The sequence below is a fragment of the Sceloporus occidentalis genome, unplaced genomic scaffold (genome assembly GCF_023333645.1).
Source record: "Sceloporus occidentalis isolate IW3139 unplaced genomic scaffold, rSceOcc1.0.p SCAF_4, whole genome shotgun sequence".
NCBI classification, from domain to species: domain Eukaryota; kingdom Metazoa; phylum Chordata; class Lepidosauria; order Squamata; family Phrynosomatidae; genus Sceloporus; species Sceloporus occidentalis.
Window position 1 is genome coordinate 55,722,474 of NW_028316984.1, and position 23,358 is coordinate 55,745,831.

General features: G+C 38.9%; 1 protein-coding gene across 1 annotated transcript in view; it reads right to left on the minus strand.

Annotated features, from left to right (window-relative positions):
- LOC149313888 (rho GTPase-activating protein 15-like) overlaps positions 1-23,358 on the minus strand; it is a 522,566-nt gene that overhangs the window by 156,399 nt on the left and 342,809 nt on the right. Inside the window, exon 11 of the mRNA XM_089523318.1 lies at positions 5,190-5,267. Within this exon, the coding sequence (XP_089379444.1) occupies positions 5,190-5,267 (78 nt within the window). The remainder of the gene's footprint in view (positions 1-5,189; positions 5,268-23,358) is intronic.

Genomic DNA, 23,358 nt, shown 5'->3' on the forward strand with positions numbered 1-23,358 from the left:
TGAATAATATTAACAAAAGCAACAAAACTCTGGAACAAAGGAAAATGAGAGGACAAAATAAATAATAAAGTTCACATTCAAGAGCTTTCTCCTCCTCAAGCACAATAAAGGGAAAGCAGAAACGCTGTCATATCAAACAAAAGAATTTTCAGAATGAGGTATCAATACTTTATAAATCATCTCATTTCCCCTACTTCTAAGTGTCCACTATAAACCTACAGATGTAACGGGTCTCAGTTGTTGTATTGCATGACAATAAGAAGCTCTGTGCATGTGTCATAGCTTTTATATAAGCTTTTAAAAACCTACATGGTATTTCCTAACACACTGGAGGGCCAGCTGTAGTGCTACAGATGTTGCCAGACTGCAACTCCCATCAGCTGTGGGCAGCATGACCAACAGAGGGGTGTTGGTGTGTGTCTGCAGCATCTGAAAGGCCAAAACTTGTCTATTCCTGACCTAAAAGGTCTTTGAATATATATTTTATTTATATGCAGCTTAGCATCAACAGTTTGGTTAGAATTTACATTCAGTGCACTGGGTAAGAAGGCTGTGGGGCTGCAGTTTTTGCACACAATTTGGCTTTTCTGCCTTGAATCCTATATTTTTGGGAGGCGGCAGGGAAAGGCAGGATACAAATTGAACAAAGAAATAAATATTGGCTAGTGTTCAGTAATACACTTAGAGATCCATAACTGGGTTATATTCAGTAGGATTATGTAGCCTTAATGTTGTTGTTATTGTTGTTGTTGTTGCTGCTGCTGCTGTTACCTACCTTTGAGTTGACTTTGACTCATGGCAACCCTGTGAATCTTACTGTGAGTCTTACGGTAAACCTATGCAAATACCACCCTTATGTGACAGTCACCAATCAAGAAAAAGAGATCCATTCAGCTTCTGCTTGGCATGCAAGGAGGATGATATTTCCACCTCTTCCTACCAGAAAGGAAGGGTGTGGTCTTCAAAAGCAAGACCCCTGGTGTAAGTTCTTATCACAGCCTTGTTTGCTGGTGAGAAGGGTGGAAATGTTGCTCTCCTTTCACATTGGTGAGAAGCTGAATGGACTTCCTTTGCCTGATCCAGCTGCTTGTGGGAATGGGAAGGCCAGGGGATACTATTCTTTCACATAGGAGAAACTAAATAGCTGATCTAGGATTCTGGCAATTCTTCAGATAATTTTATCAGAAACAGATTTAAATCCAAAGCCTTGAGTATTTTAGTAACAAAGTAAAAACAGAATAGTTAGGTTAAAATTAAACCCAGTGGATGTAACACAACTTGCTCTGTGCATGTATGGGCAGGCTTGTAACCTTAGATCCTAATATTTAAACTGCTGCCCCCCTTCAAATCATGGTATTCAAACAAGACTGCAGTTATAGGATGCTGAAATAAGCAGCCCTTACAAATGTTTTGCATCTGTGTGTGTGTGTGTGTATGCATATCCACGCATATATCCACACATTTACACAAAATTAAAAATATGGATTTCCATTACTCATAAAACTGCAAAAAAATCATGCAAATTAGTTTCAACACAAAATTGGAATATTTTAAAACAAAATCAGTCTGCAGACAGGTGAATGGAATGTGAGGAATGAATGGAACATGAGGATATTACATGTGATAGGGTATTTGTTCTGGGAGTCAGTACCTCTGGATCAGTGTTATGCAGTGGGTAGAATATTTAATTGCGACATGAGAAAGCTCATATTCAAATCTCTATCTCGTAACGAACCAGGTTGTCCAGAACAGTGCTTATTAACACTATCTGGTGTGTGTGTGTGTGTGGGGGGGGGGGGGGAGCACAGTAGTTTTTCCCCACTGTGCCAAAGACCAGTACCATATTTGTGCTCTTCCCTGCACTAATTTCTTCTCTGGAAACCCACTGCCAAGTGGCGGCCAAGACTTTGAGTAGATCACTTTTGGGAAGGATATAAATTAAAATGAACAAAATGAACAAATGAACAGAATATTCCTATGCATGTTTGCTCAGAAGTTCCATTTTCTTCAGTGGTAAAACTACATTAAGATTGGGGTCAAAGGACCAACATCTATAGAGATACAAGGGACTGTAATAGTAATAAATTAATTAAGCATATTGATTCATTAAATTGATTTCAATAGATTTGAAAACAAAGGCTCAAAAAGTGGGGATTTCCCCTCTTCAACCTTCTCTGATGTCTGTTCTTTTAAAGATGCTCTCTAATGGCTCCATGCCCTCGTTGGACATTCAGGATTACAGGTGACAATCATTTTCTTTCTCTCAGTCAAACCATCGACCCACTACTACACCATTTTGCATTATGGGTTAGGATCAACATACATTTTGATACAGTATGTTGAAGCAAAATGAAGACAAGAAAGACCCAATTTCTGAATCACCCTTCATATTAGTTTGTTGTACTGGACAAAACTACAGGATTCGCATGAAGAATGAAGGTGATGGCAAGTATGCATTAAGAGATGACTGATCAAGTAGCTTGGTCTCTTCCACAGTACTTTAAAGCAGCAATGAGAACAGAGAGTGAACATCTAAAACAGGACTTCTGGGACTAGGAAGAAGTGCTAACTGACTAGAGCTTGCATGGTGAAATAAGAGCTTTGACTTTTTTATTTTTAAGTTGAATGACTTTACTGGCTTGGTGGCTTGGGATGGATTTGGCAATTCAGTTTCATACAGAGATGTAGGACTTAGTTCATCCCTGGTGTAATTCCATCAAACTCAAAGTGATGAAATCCTTTGCATACATTTGATGACAAGTTCACAGAAATGTTTTAAACAGACTTCAGTGGAGTTACATTGGGGAAGAATTTGATCCTTTCTGGGATTTTTCTCCTCCAGTTTTAAATGTCTTATAGTTGTATTCTTAATTTGAGGCTGTTCTTTAGAAATAAATGTGCCATATGTATATGAACCTCAAAATTAGGACATGTCATAGAATAGAAGAAAACACAGGACACCTAACAAAAGAACAAGAAAGAAAAGCAAGCAGCAGTAACTTTTAATATTGCTTCGCACTACTTTGCATACAAAAGTAAAGATAAAATAATGTAAAGGACATACAAATCCACTATGTGGTTAGAAATGCCTAAAAGAGCAAATGACCCAAATATAGCCACAGCACTCATTCACAATGTTGTGTAAATACACACGGATTTAGGATGGGTTTAGATTGACTGTGGAGTTTATCACATGGGAGGAATTTCTCTTAATTTCGAATGAAAAGAAAGTGGGGCCAGAACTCATTCACGTGAATTTGCTAGTTCAGCGAATTTACGTGAATTCGAATTGTGTTCAAACTGACTTCCCATTGCCAAAAAATAGCTTGCCATTGCCAGAAATTGCGTGTGATCACGTCTCATGCAATAACGTGAAATCCCATGATTGCGTTCGGACTGCCATTGGATTACACTTTCAATTTCCCTTGTCTGATAAACTTCTGTGTCACAGTGGGTGCCCATGTGGTAATGTTATAATACTGAGACAAACAAGTTCAGTCAAGGAATGAATTCTTTAAATAAAAGGCTTTCAGAATTCCAGCTGTCCTACCCCTATGCCATAAAGAGAATAGAGGTCCCTCCGAAAGCAACTTGAAAGCCTGTGGGTCTTCTGGGAGCACATAGAAGTGATCTGTTGTGAACTGGCGGCTGCACATCAGGGATGGGCGAATGTACAGGAGCTAAAGGCCAATTCCCTACCCTTGACCCACCAGTGGGCTAAACCCCACTGACTATGCCACATCCTACTGTATCACTTCCTGTCATCATTTTGAAGGAGAAAAAGAAGGAAAATAAGGTATTTGAGAGCAGTTCTAAGGGCATTTGGGGAATTATGAAATATAGTTTCTATGTTCATTGCATTTTAGAAGGCTTTGGGTATGATTTTTGGTTCATTTTTGATCCCACTTCAGGGTCAGGGAACTTTAGTAGGGAGGGGATCTACAAAAGGGGGGTCCTGGGTATCACATGTAGCCAACAGGATGCATTTTTTTTAACCCTCCTCTACATGACAACTACTGACAATGACACTTCCTTTTAAATCTCTGCAGCAATGCTAGTCAGGGCAACTTATGTTCACATGGAAATTGTAGCTCTCACAAGCACCAACTCTGTTTGAGTGCTTTCAAGTATGAACCACATTAGGTCTTACACTTTTCTGAGATATCCCCAACTAGTCTGAATCAGGGACAATATTATTTCATAAATCTAAAACCATGATTAATCAAGTAAAGATGCTTAAATGATGTGATTTTATTTAATAATGGCAATATCTTTAAGTGATATTTTAAATAAACAAATGTAGTTGATTAGCACCTAACCATACCACTATGACACTAGGAGGCCTCACAGTCAACAGGAAAATTTCCAGCTATAACCATGACTGTTATCTGCCAACATAACTGCGTTGCAAGCTGTTTAAAGTTAGAATGGAAAAATTCAAGGTTTGACCTCTTCTCTCACATATTTTAATTTAATGCATGCGGTATTGTTCTACATCAAAGATATTTCATTTTAGGTCTCATGATTATGTACACCTTTTAGAGCCTCACTATTATATCATTTATGTCACAGTAAGGTGCAATACATGCACCTTAACAATAATCTGTGCAACTGGTTAGCTTGTCATCTGATGCTGGCTTCGGCATCTATTGGAGAATGTTAGACTTATTAAAGTATTCCAGAAAATCAATAAAATCATTAAGCAAAATGAAATATACCATGAAATATTTACTCTTTTCTCCTTCAGTGACACCATTCTGAAGTGCCTTTGTTTTATTTTATTTTTTTAAAAAAACTTATTTCATTTATTTTTCTTCCATGCATCTTTAGACCTTTTAATACTTTGCCCCATTTTCCTTACACCTAACACTGACATGCCATTTTAATTTTTAAAAATAATCCTCAGATTCACTATTTGGGATATGACATATTCAAAATTTCCACTTCTTTTGTCTTTCTTTCTCTGCTTCCTCATTCTGTTTTCTTTATGATATGACTGCTCCTCTCCTCTCTTCTAACCCACTTTCTGGCTGCTTGCCGTATCTCTGTACATGTCTCTTCCTCTCTTCTGCAAAATGCCACTCATCATTCTGTGCCACTAATGTACCACAGCTTCTAAAATCCATTGTATTGTCATTTCAGACAGATAAGTACTAAACAAAACATTACAGGGCAAAGGAATCACTTACCCTGATTGACAACAAATCGTAACTTCTGTATCGTTGCCAGATTGCCGCTGACTCGGTATATTCCATCAACATCCAGACCTGAAAAAGAAAAACATAGTTCATATTGGCTTGTGTGACTATTATACTTAAGATGTCTGTCAAGACAAATATAAATGTCCTAACAAATGCAGAGAAATATATACTTCAGTGAATTTCTTGGTAATAATTCACTAGATAGATTAGAGTTGCATGATATTCCCTTTCAGTTTTTACATGAAAAGGGGAAATGGTAATTACCTGAAAATTTCAGGATTACTAGATAGATAGCACCCATTACTACAAACTCCTCTTTTCACATAAACAGAGGTAAAAGTCTATGTATGTAAGGGACCACATGTGAAATTTCGTGCATGAACTGCAAAAGAAACTCTATGTGAAAATTTCATCATACCTGGACAGGACTTCAAGAAAAGACTTAAGAAATCATATGGCAAACTCAAGACTCAAAGGCAATGCCATATGCCCATCTATTGAATCAGAGCAGTGAATGACACTTTCTACCAACCCTAGTCAATTACAGATATTAAAGAATATTATCAAAATTTCTGATCCTTGATGAGAAAGAGTGTCTCAACAATTCATTAAAAAATGAATTGCCACATCAGTTTTTTTGTTGTTTAATCGTGTTTCAATTTCTGTATTTTGTGAATTTTTTAACAGTGTTTTTTTAACTTGCTGTAAGTTGCTTTGAATCCTGAACTAGGAAAAAGGCAGGAGAGAAATAAATATAAATATACTACTATTATTACTACTAATGCTACTACTATTATTACTAATAATAAAAATAACAATAATGATATTTTTGGTATTTTGAGATTGTTTTCACAAAAAAATCAATTAAAAAGGTTTTTTTCCTCACAAAATCCTTTGGTAAAAACATCATATATTGCGCAAAATGTTATTTTTGCAGAAAACCATGACAAACAACTTTTTGTCATAAAAACTTTCTAAATATGAAGGATTATTAGGAAATGCATGAAAGGCATCACAATCTTGGCCAGCAAGGCATTTCTTTTTAATAAATAAATAAATAAATGTTGCAGTGCAATAAATACTCAGGGTGCATAATACCTAAAGCCTGTCAGATTAATCTGGCACACTAGGCAGAAAATCCCCCAAGCACCACTCATTTTACCTGGCAATAAAAATACAATGAAACATACAATGAAATATAAAATTATAAGAAATGAAATAACTAAGAATATGCTGCTCTTTCATGACACTTAACATCTGCTGCCTGTAGCAACCATTTCTGTCTAATGGTAGGGCTGTCTCTGCTGTGCAGAATTATATTACATTGTCATCCTAACCAATGTTAAAAGCTCAGGAGTAAGCAATAGAATTGCATAGTTTCTCTTTGCAATTATTTGCAGAGCAAGTTTCTCTCACCCAATGCAACTATGGTTAAGAGGTACATTTGCAATAATATCGTTTATTATCAGACGTGGGCAAAACATCATGCAAACGTGGCAGAAACGTTGTGGAAGCATCAGGGATGTGATCATGAGTGGTGCTTCTAAAGTGTAATTGGGACTTCCTGCTATGTTCCCATCATGGAATAATTCACAGGGAAACCATTATCTGAATAACGGGATAACACATTATTCAGAAAATGGCTTCTCTTGGCTTCCCTGAGACCGATTCCATGACAGGAACATAGTGAGAAGCCTCAGTTACACCTTAGAGGTGCCACAGATTATCACATCCCTGGAGCTTCTCCAACATTTCTATCACGTTTGCATGACATTTGGATGATATTTCGCCCTGTGTCTGATCAGGTCCAAGATATTAGTCTGAACCATCTTTATGTTCCTTTTTTGGTTTTAAAAGTGAGTCAAGCAGGAAACTGCTTTAACTCTAACCATTGTTAAGCTCATTATCATGCCAACACAGCTATTAACAGGAGGTTAGGCTGTGGGGAGGGTTGGAGATATCTGGATTCCACAAAGCAAAAACAATCAAACAAACAAACAAACAAACAAAAACCTTTTATCTGCAGTACATTGCATGAAGAAAGCCTGCACAATCCTCAGATTGACTGTAGAGTGTTTTAACTATTGCATAAACCTGACTAATGTTGACATCATGTATAAGTCAACGGCAGGAGTTGGAGGCCAAAATTATGGCTTTTGATGTAACCTGTAGATAAGATGAGGGTAAAACGTGGGGGCACGTAACAAAGGATTTAAAGGATGAAGCAAAGAAAAATGATGCCAAAGAACTTTTAAAAATTCTAGTATATACATAACTATTTGTGCTCACCCTAAAGACTGGATAGATGGGGAAGGAGCTGTGCAATGTTCTGGGAAGGTGACCAGACTAAGGCAGGGCTAAGAAAATTCACAGATTCTTCAAGACTGATTCCTTTAAGTGCTCCTTTGAGGGGAAGCACCAAAGAGCTAATACTATCATTTTCTCACTCAGGCATTCAAAAAGGACAGAAGTGGCACTGCAGTAGAGGGGGTAGAGGGGGGTTGATGCTTCCTGGGATGGAGTAAACTTTTACCTTTCACCACTTTACTCAGAGAAGGGGATGCTACTGTTTTTTGGATAAAAGTTCAGTACTTACACTGACCCATGGATAAGTCAAGTCAGGGTTTTGGGGGTCAAATTTTTGACTAAAAATTCTGGACTTATAAATAAGTATATACAGTAATTTGACTAGATCTATTGTATGTTGTGATCTGGACTCTATTTCAAATGGACCAATATGTTTGATGGATAACAGAAAGCTAAAATTAGAATCCTTTATAAACCTTGGCATAGTTAATAACTTGAGTATGACAAACTATGGCCCAGTACACATGGGCCTCAACGCACGTCTTGATGACATGCTAGGGTTGCCTCGGGGCATCGCTTACAGACACCCCACAACCCTAGCACATATTCCGTATGTCAAAATGGTGGCACCCTGTACAGATGGGTGCCGCCATTTTGACGTGACAGACGCTTATTGATACTGCGGTGTGATACTGACATCGCGAATGTGCCATCACGAGTGCTCCACGAGGAAGTTGCGTGGTTTGTCCACTGCAACTTTCTCACGGAGCAAAACAAGGTGCCGTCAGACCGCTTTTTTGAGCGGCCTGTACTGGGCCTACAATAAACTGAATAATATTTTGAAGTCCAATCTTGGAGCTATAAGCAAAGGTAGCCCCAATTAGGATTTTATTTTGGCAGTGCATAATATGGCAGACTGAGGGGAAAAAACACTGAGAATGCTGCCCCACTTACAGTGTACACATGGCACAGGCTTTAGGCTTTAAATTCTTTGAAAGTCAAGCCAAACCAAACCAATATAAATTGGTGGATTTGGACATCCTTTTTATGACCGCAGTATCCCAGCTGGATTAGAAACTACTTATTTTGGAAATAGGTTTAGGCCCTGTGTGTGAGAGAGAGGGAGCGAAGGAGCAAAAGAGAGTGTGTGCATATTTTTTTAAGCAATGTTCTGTCTTTAACATTATTCTGCTCCAAGCTTCTGAACAGTTTTCAAAGAAAACAACTTCAACTTCTAAGAGCACCTTTATCAGGAATGAAAACATCCCTGTTCAACTGTCAGTATTTCTTCATGGCAGCTTCAAATATTTGGAGAGAGGAGAGAGATAAAACAAAAAGTATTTTCAAAGTTTTCTATTTAGGGTGGCTTTAACGTTTAGTTGTAAAAAAAAATCTGGAACAAGACTCATTCACTGCAATATAAATCTGACGCCTAGTTAGTATATGCTAATCATCTAATGTTTCAAAATGATGTTTATCATTGAGACAGATTATTGGATTTCCCCTAGAGCATCTTAGAGGTCCTCCCTCCTTTTTCTCCTGTATGAAGGATCTTAGAATAGGGTAAGACAGAGGACCAGAAGTTACAATCCAAATGGTGCTCAAGATCTCATTCAAGAAAAAGTGAAGCTGTTGCAGCTCATTCCCACCATAAATCTTATAAGCTTTCCAGCTTATATCTTGGATAGGAATTAAAATATATATATTTCCAGAATTTGAGCCATGCATAGCAATGTCCTTATTAAATACTACTGAATTAGCATTTCAAATTGTATCTACCTAGGCAAACCTTTCCCATAGATTTATCTGCTGAGAGACTTGTACAGAGTTCAAGAATTTCATCCACCATGCTCACCTTGGCAGGAGTGGCTGCAGCCTGTGGCAAGTGTGACCTGTAGCCAGCAAGCTACATCAGCATGTCATTTTCCTGGCAATTGTGTGGTGGTCCCTGCACACTCACCAGTTCCAAGGATGGTAGGAAACTGTGAGCTTCATGGCAGCTGTTTGACTAAGATGGCAACAGAGTTACCAGAGCAGACAATGTAGGTAGCAGTGGCGCCCAACCAAGTCCCTTCAGGCAGCTCTTTTGCAAAAGGCCAAGAGGAAGGCTTTGGATGCTGCTCTACAAGGACTACCTTCAAGCCAGAGCACTCTAGCCAACATGCTTTACAGGCAACTAAGTGCTTGCTATAAGAGAAAGTGTAGGGGCTTATCACACTTTTAGCAAAATGTCTCGCAAAGATCTAAATCCCCACACTACTATATGTCTTACGCTAATAATTCTCAATAAGAGTGTCCCCTGTACATATATTGCTATAAGATTCAGTTTGATGGACCAATTCCAAGTTTTTCTTTTGGGGTGGAGGGGAGAGAAATGCATTAGAATGTTCATGATCCTTGCAAATAAGAACACAGAATTCATATAGTATTCTTAATCATTGCGTAGAAATACATAATGCTTTTCTGTGATAAAAATAGATTTTTTTGCATAGGGAACTTTTTGTTTCATGTGCAAAATACACCGTTCCCTGTGCAGGAAATATATTTTCTGCACAAAAATGTGTTTTTTGCACAAAAATCTCAAATGTATTTCTGCACAGATGACTACTTAATGTGGGGAGAGAAAAAAGAGAAAAAAAACTCACGAAAGCTTCACAACTGACTGTAGTCTTTCCAAAAGGAGTTTCCAGCCATCACAAATCAGGGCCAGGAAATAAGCAGCAGTAAAATATTATTTCCATCCCTACTATGGAAGAAACCTCCAAAGGTTTAGGAGGACAGATGTAGGGACTAATGCATTATGACAAATGAAGACTCCTCCCTTCCCCAGCAGCAACAAATTCACAAAAAAAGAAGGGGTGTTTGATGGGTGTGGCACATCCAGTGATAGAAGCAAAAGCACTTCAATATCCAACAAAACAAAGCCAGAAAAAAATGAGCAATTGTACTATGATGAATCCCCATCACTGATTTGAAATTGTAGGAAACATTTATGGATAGTCTAAGCAGAATACAAGATGAAATATGTATAATTTCATAGAAAATTTTCACTTGACTTTGCATTCAATGTAAATTCTTGCTCCATTTTTGTTTTATCTCCATCATAAGGTGATATGCATCAATATCTTATACACTGTGATAATTTCCTTTCTGACTACCAGCTGATATTATTTTTCAAAAGACATTTCTTTGTGGGCCAGTTTAATTAATCTTCCTTAAATAATTTCATACTGACAGTATGAAAGCTGAGAATTAGTTTCTTGCTGGAACAGGGCAAAGAGGCCATGAAACCTTTACATACAAAATCACTAAAGGCTGTCATTTCCCTCCCATCAAAACACAGTAGCAAAAACTTTCCAAATACAATATCTCAAACTAGCACTGTATTATGAAAATACGTGTGCTAAAAAGGGCTGCTTTAAATGGTACAAATTTAGAACAAATTTAGTCATCCATGGGAACACTACATTTGAAAATCACAGTTCCTATGCCAGGAGTTTTATTAGTTTTTTCTTTACTTTGTCCCTCACCAGAACAGGTTGGAACTGCTTTGGGGGTGGGAAATCATGTCCAGTGCCAATTATTGAAATTCTGCTGTTCTATACAGTCAGAAACAATGCAGTTTTCAAAATTTTGTCCTGTGAGGGGGGGAAACAATTTGGCACAAAAAACAACATTTTTGCACAAAAAAACAAGTTTTGTGTGCAGAAAAGAGGTTTCCTGCATAGAAAATGATGAAAAGCGTTTTTTTCTATGCAGAAATATATTTTCTGCACAGAAAATGCTGTTTTCTGTGTATGAAACTTCTTTTGTGTGTGCAGAAAACACAATTTCTCCCAATTTTTAAAAAGAAATCCACATGCATTTTTCTCAAAGACTAAGGGGATGGACAGATGGGCAGAAAGGGAACCTGCTCCCGGCGAGTTCTTTTTAAGCCACACGCAGAGCACCATTGGCTGTTTGAGTGCTGTACCATGTGGACGTCATTGTGGCATGCCCCATCTGTATGGGGGCATGCCAAGATGGCACCAGGGGTGTACGATAGGGTTGCTGAGCATTTACACACTTGTTTATCTTTGCTGTTCCTCGGCTGTTCCTCAGCTACCTAAAATTTTAAGATTTTTTTTCAAATCTTTTGAATTTCACTTTTCTCACAGAGGACATGAATTTCCTCCATACGTTTAAGGGACAAGTGGCATCATAAAAGTGGAGGGGATAACTAGCTCCCAACATCTCTTTTTGTGGACTTTCCACATTACAACCTATCATCCAACTATGACCAGTTTAATGTTTTTTAGCTAATGAAACACAACTTTCCCCTTTATAATGGGACTTAGGTTCCATTACTATTATTTCCACTTTCTAGCAGTAATTACAATGCTTGTGGAACATGTCATGAGGTCACACCAGCCCATCCAATGGCCAAGAAATCCTGCAGGCAAGCCATAGTCTTTAGCCAGTTTTAACTGTTAACATGCAATGCCTGAATAAGGGTATATGACTGAGGATAGACTGTATCAACTGTCAGTTCCAACTACAGTCAATCCATTGAATCAATGAAACTCACATAAGTGCTGACATACCAAGTTCCCATTGATTCAGTGATTCTACTTTAGTTGGGACTATCAACTGAATTTAGGCTGATGTCTGCCTGTTCATTTTAAATACTGCCATCCATAATCTTGTTGCTTGCATAACCATATACTGATCATTAGCCTATAGATAAGTTATATATTTTTCTTTGATCATTTCCCCACTGATTGATGGCAGAATGTTTGCTTAGTTATCTACATACAAGGAATAAGGAGTAGAATTTAAACATTACACTGCTCATCAGCATGGAGACTTATGGTTAAATAAACAAATTGGCATTGCCTAGATCTTAATCATACTTCTGCCATGTAGCGTTACTTTTGCCAACTGAAGAGTTTTCAGTTAACTCAGAAACACCGTTAGCAATAGCAATGTCAGCAAGACCTCCATGGAAGCTTTATCGAGACAGGCTATGAAGCATACACTTTGAAAATTATTTTTTTTTTAAAAAAAAATATGCCATGAAGGTTTTAGAATGTGCCATGAAAGTTTTGTCATTCATGAGGTGTTTCCAATGTAAATGAGCAGTTGTTCTCAATAAATTTATATTTTCTTTTTTTATTGTTAAGAAGTTTTTGTTTTGTTATGTTTTGTTTTATTTTGCACCCAAACAAAATGACCTCATTGTTTCCCACTCTATTTTCTTTTAAACATTAGCTGGGATGATTGAGATTCAGGAATGTGGGAAAATGGATTCCCAAGCCATGTCTATCCCTTCTAATTCTGAGCTGTAATTTTTGGCTTGGCTTGAATCACAGTCATCACATTTCAGTATGAATCTCAGTGTAAAGTGATCTTTCTTAAACATTTATTTCACTCATCATGGGATCAGAAACAAAGCAATTCTATTCTTTCAACAAAACCCTTGAAATGTCTTCTCCTTCTCCTCTCTCTCTCTCTTTTAACATAGAAAGAGAGAGGGGAAAATCTCCTGTATTTTCTTTAGAATGTATTGGATCTCTTTTTAAGGAAGCACCAGCAGTTTGCCTGCTCTGTTTGTAAATCTTGTCTCTGTAGCTTCTGACATACATACAGTATGTAAAAAACTACAGCTATTTTAATCTGTTTTATTTAAACTTGGAGTCCAAAGCTGAAATGTCAGGTGATTCCAGTTATTGTACTGCTGAAAGCAAGTTGGATTTTATAAGAGAAAAATCATATACTTAAAATGTCTACTACTTATAGATATGAAGAAAAAAAATTACACAGATATATTTATTACATAACTATTATTTGGTCCAGAACACACTGCAGAAATAATCCACTTCAAAACCATTTTAACTGCCCTGGCTCAGTGTTAGGGTTTCCTGGGAACTGTAATTTATTGTGGCACCAGAGCTCTCTGACAGAGAAGGCTAAATGTCTCACAAAACTACAGCTCCCAGAATTCCCTAGCATTGAGCCAGAGCTGTCAAAGAAGTCTCACACTGGATTATTTCTGCAGTGTGTCTTGGACCTAAGTTTACTTATTAAATGAATACATTTTACAATGAAGAAGGGACATTGAGGCCTACTAAGCCAAAACAAGACCTATAAATGCTCTTTCCTTGATTTAACAAGAACCAGAGTTTCAATTTAGGATAACATTTTTTACTTTACAGAATACAGTGAAATAAGAAGGGCTTAGCCTTCAACCCCTTTGAAGCTGGTCTTTAACTAAACTTCAGCTATAATTATCAACAAGTCTGCTTCAGGGCTGATCCTAATATTCTGTCCTCCCTGCTGGGCCTGGCATTATAACGCTATGGTGCAGTCTACAGAAAAATGAAGTGCCACTCTATCTTGCAAAACAGAAAGGTTCATATGCTTCATATCCTTCAGACCACAGTTGAACACTCAACTGCTTTGCAAAGAATCAGAAAGTCCTATCTCACTGATAAATGCAAGTGTTGTGGCAATTATCAACATGACTAATGAATAACATACCCTCAAACATTCTCAAATAATAAAAGGAATGCCATTTTGTATTTTAAACATACAATTTCCCCCTCCAAATGGATAGCTTCCCCCCCACACACACTTTCCCTGCCCCAGATACTTTTACTGCTAGAAGCTAACCTTTCCCTGTGGTAATATAAGGCTGCCAACAGTGGAGGCAGATGGCTCCAGTTCCATTGGGGCAGCAAGTCCCCTCTAGGTGTTGGTCCAAACCTTAAAGGAGCTATCTAAAAGGTTGAGCCAACCTAAAAGAGGATCAGCATCTTAGGACACATCAACACTGTAGAAATAATTCAGCTTGACACCATTTTAAGTGCAGTAGCTCCATCCTATATAATTCTGTGATTTATCATTTTAGAAGCCTTCTGTGCAAAAGCATGCTGGTGACTCTCAAAACTTCAAATCCAGAGATTCTGTAGGATGGAGCCATGGCAGTTAAAGTTGTGTCAAACTGTATTATTTCTATAGTGTAGATGCACCCTTAGACAGAGCCTCTAAAATTCAGACTAAACCACAAGAGTATCTCACCACTGGACTGACATGGAAGCAGCCTGTCACTATTGGTTGCCAGCTTTTAACCCAGTCTTGCTACTTGTGCTTCTACTGCTGCAATATGGATTGTGTTTTGATTATGGCCGGCAGAGAAACACTGTCTCTAATTTATGAGTTGTCACAAGTTATGGGGACAGACTGAAAAACTGGCAAAACAGACACAACTTTTTAAAATGGATATTTAAAAATGTAAAAGTTTCCCCATTGACATGATTGTCAAGTCATCTCGATTACTTAGCCGGCGGAGCCAACATTGTCAAAGATAACTCTGTGGTCATGTGGCCAGCATGACTAATCACCAAAGTGCACAGAACAGATATTACCTTCTCACCAAAATGGTACCTATTTATCTACTTGCACTTTTACATGCTTTTGAACTGCTAGGTTGGCAGAAACCGAGACTAGTGGTAGGAGATCACTCCGTCAAGGAGCACCTAGGCCTCAAATTGCTGACCTGCTGACCTTGCAATCAGTAGAGTCAGCATCTTAACCACTGAGCCACCCTTTTCCTTTAAAATCTCAAAGTGGCTAATAAAGGCACGTTACAGACTGCCCAAAAGGGCGGTCTGTATCTGGCCCTTTCCCCGCCGGATCGGGGCCTCAGCTGCCACAATGGCAGCCTCTGAGGCCCCGATCTGCCACTTGGCCCCTTTCTCATTTGCATCACTGGCGCAGCTGTGTAAAGGTTGCACCAGCAATGCAAATCCTGGAAGGAGCTCTGAAATGGAACGCCTTCCGGCACCACGAAAAGAGCACCCAAGGCGCCCTCGCGCGGCACCGGGAGTAACTTCTGCACCGCCCTATTTTGAGGTGGTGCGGTGGTGACGTCCCCATGGTGGCGCCAATGTGTATAGGGCACCGCCATTTTGTACGTCCCCAGGACGTACTAGGGTTAGGGCAGCCGGAATGAACACCCTTTCCTAACCCTAGTACGTCCTGGGGATGTATTTTATGCCCGTCTGTGATGGGCCAAAGAGAGATTAGGCAAAACGATGATGATGATGATGATGATGATGATGATGATGATGATGATGATGCAAGATTTAAACAGAAAAAACAGCATATTACAAGGAAACAAGCAGCCATTAAACCAATTAGATATTTCAGCAGGAAGACATAAGAAGAGCCCTGTTCTGTGAGACCAAGGCTGATCTGTTCCAGCATCCTGTTTCCTACTTTCCTCAGTAACAAATCAATGTTTCTGGGAACCCCACAAACAGGACATAAAGGCAATTTATCACTTTCACTTTTGTTCTGGAACTGACATTCAGGGGCATAGAATCATAGACTCACAGAGTCACAAGGGCCATCCAATCCATCCCACTCCCACAGTTCATGAATCCACAATCAACCAATCCTGACAGATGGCCATCCAGTCTCTGGAGTTTATCGCACCGGGGATAAAACGTTCCCCGATGCGTTCTAACGAGCAAGAGCGCGGGCACGCACGAAGAGTGATGGAAACCCAATGGGGCCCAGAATGCGACTTTACCACACGGGGAACGCCGCCACCGCTGCCGCTGCGCATTCCCATTGCGTTTCCATCGGGTTCCAGGGGACGCCATTTCTGGGAACGCTTTAAAAACCTCTGAAGAAGGAGACTGCACACACTCTGAGGCAGCATATTCCACTCTTATCATCAGAAAGTTATTCTTAATGTTTAGGTGGAATCTCTTTTCTTTTAGTTTCAATTCCCTCCAATACTGGAGATGTGTATATATGCAAGTGCGCACACATACACACCATGACCTGTAGTCATTGATATACATATCTTCCATAAAAGGCATCCATATTGGCAACCATTAACACTACTTACAAAAGTAAATTATGTAGTTTAACAATGCACTGTGTGAAGAAATACTTGCCTCCTTGGAAGTCTTTAAACAGAGGCTGAATGGCCATCGGTTGGGTATGCTTTGGTTGAGAGTTCCTGCATGCTAGGGGTTGGACTGGATGGCCCTTGTGGTTTCTTCCAACCCTATGATTCTATGATTTCCTCTTTCCTACATCTCTTGACTTGAGAATCTAGTATTATGAAAAATGAAGAAAAATCCTCCTTCCTTTCGCTTTCTCCACCCTCTGTATCATTTATGCATCTCTATCATTAAGTTTTAGTTTTACCTAAAATCTCAGGAGAGAGGAACAACATGGAAACATAAACCAGAACAAATTAACTAGAGAGATATTTTATCACCTTTGAGATTAACTAAAAGAAAGAGGTAGCATGAGCATTCATAGATTTCAGGCCTGGTACAGACTGGCACTATGTGCCGGCCTAGGGCCAAAATTAGGGCTCGGGAGAGCGGAGTGTCAGTATGCTTCCGAGCCCTAATGTGCTATCCGGGCAACATCTTGGCATGCACCTGTTCAGACGGCACTGATGACGTGCCTCGTGTGCCGTGTCCAGAGTGCTAATGGTGCCTCGGCAGCATCAGAGAAAGGAACCGCATTTTGTGGTTCCTTTTGCATGGCACATTGTTGCTGTGCCAGTTGGTTGGCACGGCCATGATCTGGGAGAGAAAGGGGCGGCCTCTGTTTGCCCCTTCTCCCTTGTCAGTACAGGCCCTTCAGTCTACTTCCTCAGATGCTTAGATGAAAACTTGTTTTTGTTATTGTATTTATTGTTTGTGATATTGTTATGTATTTTATGTGATATGTGTTATTGGGAATGATTGATAAAAATTTTTATACTTGTTTTAAAATTAATAAAAACTATAATTAAAAAAAGCATCTGAGGAAGTCTACGAAAGCTCGTGCTGCCAACTTCTTTCTTTTAGTTAGTTTCAAAGGTGCTACAAGATCTCTCAACATACTGATTCTACAGACTAACATGCCTATATCTTTGAATTCAGGACAAATAAAAAGTAAGTACCCCTCCACCCCAAACTGAACAAACCAATGGAGCTCCCCAACTCCTTGAAATGACATCCTCAGTTTTGAGAAAGTCAGTAATTTATTCAAAGTCAGTAGTTTATTTATATCCCACATTTTTCCTTAAAAAAGGGAAAAAACACGCTCAGTGGCTAAGCAAAATACAGATTAAAGTCATCACAGAAGCATAACAGAAGAACCAAAATGATTAAAAACACAACTAAAAACACAATAGCAGCATCCAGCCAGTTAAACCCCCTTGACATCAGATAAGCTGATGTGCAAAAGGTTTGCCTAAATAAAAAATATCTTTATCTGTTGATGGAAGGACAGCAGGGATAAAGCCAACCAAGTCTCCACTGGCAAGATGTTCTAGAGCCCAGAAGCACTCACTGAAATCTCCCCCTGAAACTGGGCCAGAACCCCAGCCTGGGTGAACATTGCCAAGTCCTAGTTGCTACATCACAAAACATTTCCTGGGCTTCCCAACATTACAAAACAGAAAAAGAGAATGTATTTCATGTACAGTTAAACAATTATCAGTACCAGAGGTTAACACATACTTGTCCACATGTGATAACTGAAAAGAGAAAGCACTCTTTCTCTTTATCCCCCCCCCCCCCCACCCACTCAATGTCTAGGCTTTTTCCACCTTCCAAAACAATGAAGTTCCAGGACAGAGACAAGGATGTTAGCAAATAGAGCTCAACACATTCCACTAACTATTTGTGAACCCCAAAATTGTGGCCCCTTCACATAAACAACTTACCATGTTGAACTACTGGTGCAGTGATTGTTAATGCTAGAAATCACAGGATTGATAGAGAAACTCAGAGGTTGATACTTTAGTTGACACTGTTGCTCACAAGTAGCATATTTAGTTGTTGGCTCCATCAGAAGTGCTCTTTTGGGAGTTTCATTTGGCTTCTTCAAATTGACCCTTTCTACAGGTATGCAAATTCCACCATCTGATTTATGGCTGGATAGTGCCAGTTTGGAGAAAGTTCTTTTAAATCATAGTATCCAAAACCCTAGGATATTTTGGTTTTGTGATTGATCTGCTAGATCTCTTCTCTTTATTCTACCTTCAGTAGTATGGACACTATTAATTCACTGTTCATGCATGGTGGATTGTTTAATAAAGAATGGCATAAAACAACTAAAAATGGTCTTTAAAAATAACTGCTCAAAGGAAAGCATTGCTCACTAAACCCAAATGGGTAATTGCATTCTCATTTGTTTCAATATTACTTTTGAAATATAACTTCGTGATTCCCAGATTTAAAAAAACTTATTATATTTGACTGTGTTACTGTATCTCCTTGCTTCCTATCTGCATTCAGTGGTGCCACTGAGGTAGTGAGGGGTGTGTGGACCACATCAGGTGGCACCCAGAGGAGGGGTGACACCTGGTTGGTCCCTCCTCCCCCTTCGCTGCAGGAAGGGCCAGTGGACACCCACTTGCAGCTGGGGAGGGGAGGTAAGGAGAGGGGGCAATCAGAAGAGGGGGCAGGCATCTGGGGAGGGTTAAGCAAGTTAGCAGGAGGGGTTGGGGCAGACCTCCATTCCCAAACCAGCAGCTCACCACACCAAGTGTTACCATAGGTAGTTACACCACTGTCTGTCTTCTGGACTATTAATGCTCATCCTTTTCCTTTTTCAGGCAGTTCTGAATCCTGGTTGTTGTTTGAGATCTCATGATACAACATCTGTATGAAAAAGCATCTTGTAGCACCCTTGAGACTAACTGAAAGAGAGAAGTTTTTCTCTTACGCACAGGGGTCTGGAACGGATCCCCTACATAAGAGAAGGGCCCACTGTAATGATAAAAATGGGAAGGGGGACTATCTCCCTTGTTCTTTGGAAGAAGAGACTGATATTTGCTGTGTGCCTTCAATGACAAGGCAATTCTTAAAAATAAAATATTCACATTTAAAATGGTATAAAATTATTAAAAGCCTTCTTCAACAAATAGGTCTTTGCCTGCCAGTGAAAGGAATGCAGAGAGGGGTCCAGCCTTGTCTCCTGCAGAAAGGAGATCCAGAAGGTCCCATGTCTTCAATTTGTTTCCAACTTACAGTAAACCTATCAAGATGTTTTCTTGGCAAGATGTTTTCTTTGTTCAGAAGCAGTTTGCCATTTCCTTCCTCTAAGACTGAGTATGTTTGACTTGTTCAACATCATGCCACAGATTTCTACAGCCAAACAATAAGTCAAAACATGGTCACCCTATACCAACACTCAGACCACAAAACCATGCTCTAAAGAGTGGTATAAATGTAAGAAATTCATTCAGATGGTTCCTGCTGCCAGAGGTCTTGCTCAGCCTACAAGATGACAATAAGAGTAACAGCCCATTTCTCACCACATTTTCTTTTGTGTCCCCACCTCACAAGTCAGTGCAGGAAGCTGAAGCATGAGCATAAAGTCCTTTACTCAGATAGCACCATTCTTAATAAAGAGACTAAAGTATAGGTTATACTTAGTTGCATTCTGTTCACGTATGTCAGCACAGACACAAAGGGTCATCATACTTGGTTGCTACTTAGTAATATCTCTTTCACCTCCCTCCCTTTTTTCTACACAGGGGGAGTGGTGGAGTAGGTACACAGACATGCCACCATGTGAAGCTCTATACTTGTTCCTCTGACAATGTTTGCCCATTTTATTAAAAAACTGGAAATGAGATTCTTTAGGAATCCTCAATGACAATTTTAGTATTTGTTGGTTAAACCACAGGAAAACAACAAATCCAAGTAGTGGACAGGATACAGAGGTATAAATCAGCTTTAACAGTGGCAGTCAAAACTCCCTAGACATAAAGTTGGCAGGGCTACTCTGAGGTTACTGAGAGAAGAGATAAAAATCTGGCCTTAAATGCATTTTGATTTAAAAAAAAAAAAGTAATTGGCTGTTGTAGACCATTGGGAGGAAGAGAATGATTAATCAGCAATGCTTCCACATGACAACCTTCTGAATGGTATTGACTCGGTGGCCTCTGTACAGAATGGATTACTATAATATAATGTTGAAGTTTCAACATCATATATCATTTCTTAAATAGTTAAAGCACTGAGTTCCACCCCACCCCACCCCCCAAAAGTAAACTTCTGACCACACATAACTGGATGCACCTCCAAAACTAATGAGATATAACCACCAGCTGGGGATATGATACAGAGCAGCTGGGTGGAGTTTGATATATCTTGACAGGGAAATGTTTCTTCTGTTGAGCTCCTTTTCCTCTGAATCCACACACAGCTCAGCAGTAAGCACTGCTGACTGATGTTTACTGCAATAAGCAAGAGAAGAAATGTCTTCTCTTCTTTCCTCTGTCACAGATTAATGGCTTGGAAGAATGACACAACTTTTTTTCTTTTACCAAAAGAAAAAAAAATATTTGTAGTAGAGGAATATTCTCCACGACTGTTCCATTCTGTCCCAGTGACTGCCAACCTTTTGGGTGTCATAGACCTATTTGAGAATCTGTTGAAAGAAATTATGTACTTCCTTCTTACAAAAATGCATTTAAAGACAATTTTGAAAGCAACGAGAATGAAAGCAATTTTCTTTTTTAAAAAACTGGTCCTAGTTCATGGCCCCCTTGAAGTACATCCATAAACCCACTAGGACCCATTCACCTCTGCCAGGATCCCTAAGACCACCAGAGAGTTGGCTAGATTCACATGAAGCTTTTGAGCTCTACATTTTGTACTTCTGTCTCTAGTTTTGCTGAAAGAAGTTTGAAAACACACATAGCTTGACAAATTCCTACTAGTTCATGACTGAAAGAAATGCTAAACTCTTTTCGCAAAAAACAAATGTTTTAGATAAGAAGCAACCTTTTCCAAACCATAGTGCTTAGTGAATGAAGGGAACCATTTTTGAAAACGTTCTCACTTCTTCTAAATATTCACACATTGTCAGAACCTTATTTAAAACAAGTGGGCTTCATTTACAAAGGAAAGGCTGCATTTACAAGGAAGAGGGCCCCTGCACACGAAAATAAAATCAGCTTGGTACAAGCTTATGGTAAGAGCTATTGTTAGTTGTCCATATGTAAAGCGGTGTCAAACTACATTAATTCCACAGTGCAGATGCAGTTTAAAATTCTTCATGTGGCAGCTGCCTAATTCTGACTGCCCTGACTAACTCCATTTCACCCTGCTCCTATCTGATTATCAGTATGTTATACCTTTTCCCTTGTACCCCACTTCACAGCATTCCATGAGCTGTGGTTGTCTGGATCTAACCAGGCTTGCCCAGATTCTCTTTTCACATGAATATCCAAAATTATGATGATAGTTGTCTGTTTGAATTGCTAGAAAAGTGACTTGAGGGTTGGATGTGAATGCCTAGGTTTTCTGCTGGTATATAACTTCTATGCATATCCAAGTGAGTATGTACATACAGTCATCCCTCCATATTTGCAGCTTTGATATTTGTGGATTTGATTATTCACGGATTTCATTAATATGTTCTCTCTAGGACTGTCTAGGAGTCCTCCAGTGCAACTCTGTGGTCAACTTTAACTAAAAGTTGCACTGAAAGACCATTTGTAGCTACTCCAGTGCCATTCTATGGTCAGTGTACGTTGGACATTGACCACAGAGTTGCACTGGAGGACTTAAAGATTCCTAGAGAGGTGTCCTCTCAGGGAAAAACAGTGTTTTTGTTATTTGCGGGTTTTCCATATTCACAGGGGTCTTGTTCCTCTAACTCTAGCGAATATGGAGGGACAACTGTATATAAATATACATTGTCTATGGATCAACCACATCTAGAACTCCTCTCTCCTGCATACACAGACTAGCCCAAATCTGATACACGTGCACTACACTTAAACCTCTTGCAATGTTCTAGCTTTCAATCTCACATGTGTATGGAAGAAACAGATGGGGAATTTAAAAAAAAAGATTTAGTTGTGATAGCTTGGGAAGGAGAAGAGATGGTCTTCCATCTACCTTCTGCCACATCATCAAAGAGATCCTAGCTACCTTTGTAGGGATATAATAAATCACTAATTTTATTCTTAAAGAAATAAATGAGTAATTTTAGCAATTTTCTTCTTGCCATGATAACAAAAATCTTCAAAGTCTGCAATTTTCAAGGGCTGTTCACAATATGGCATTTATTATGCACAAAATTCACATGTGCTTGTGTAGCAGAGAAAACAGTGTTTCTGTACAGGAAGCTGCTTTTTGTATGCAGAAACAATATTTTTGTTTGGAAATGTTATTTCTCCCATCCTGGGTGAAAGGTGGGGTGCACATGTGACATAATTAATTAATTAATTAATTAATTAATAGAAATAAAAGCCAGTCTTTGCTAATCTTAGGGAAGTCTCTCATAGAAGTTTGAATAATGTGCTCATAGAAGGATCACAGAGATAGAAGACAATGAACAGCTTTTTTATTTATGAGGTAAGAACAGGGGGCTGTTTTGTGAATTTGCTACTTCCTCATAGCAAGAGCTGTGTTCTAACTTTGTTCAATTGAGTTTCATGTAACAATTTTCTTGCCACTCTCAAATGTCATTTCATAAGGTGGCTGGATCTTCAAGAAGAATTTGGGACAGAAATAGGTGTGTGTTTTTGCTCTGGCTTTTGTTTTGAAGGGGTTTTAATAACTGGATCAAAAGAAACAATTTTTTAACATTTTCTATATGCCACTTAAGTATTTCATGATTTATTTATTTATTATTATTGTCAAACAATTTTAAAATACTGTTCTTCTAATTTATGTTATTAGCTGTTTTGGGTTCACTGGGGATATAAAGGAGATGTAATGTTTCAAATGAATGAAAGCCTTCAACTTTACTTCAAATGAATAAATACTATAGACTGTGACTGAGTGGTGTCCATGTCTGCCTAACTGTATATGAAGACTGTTCAGGG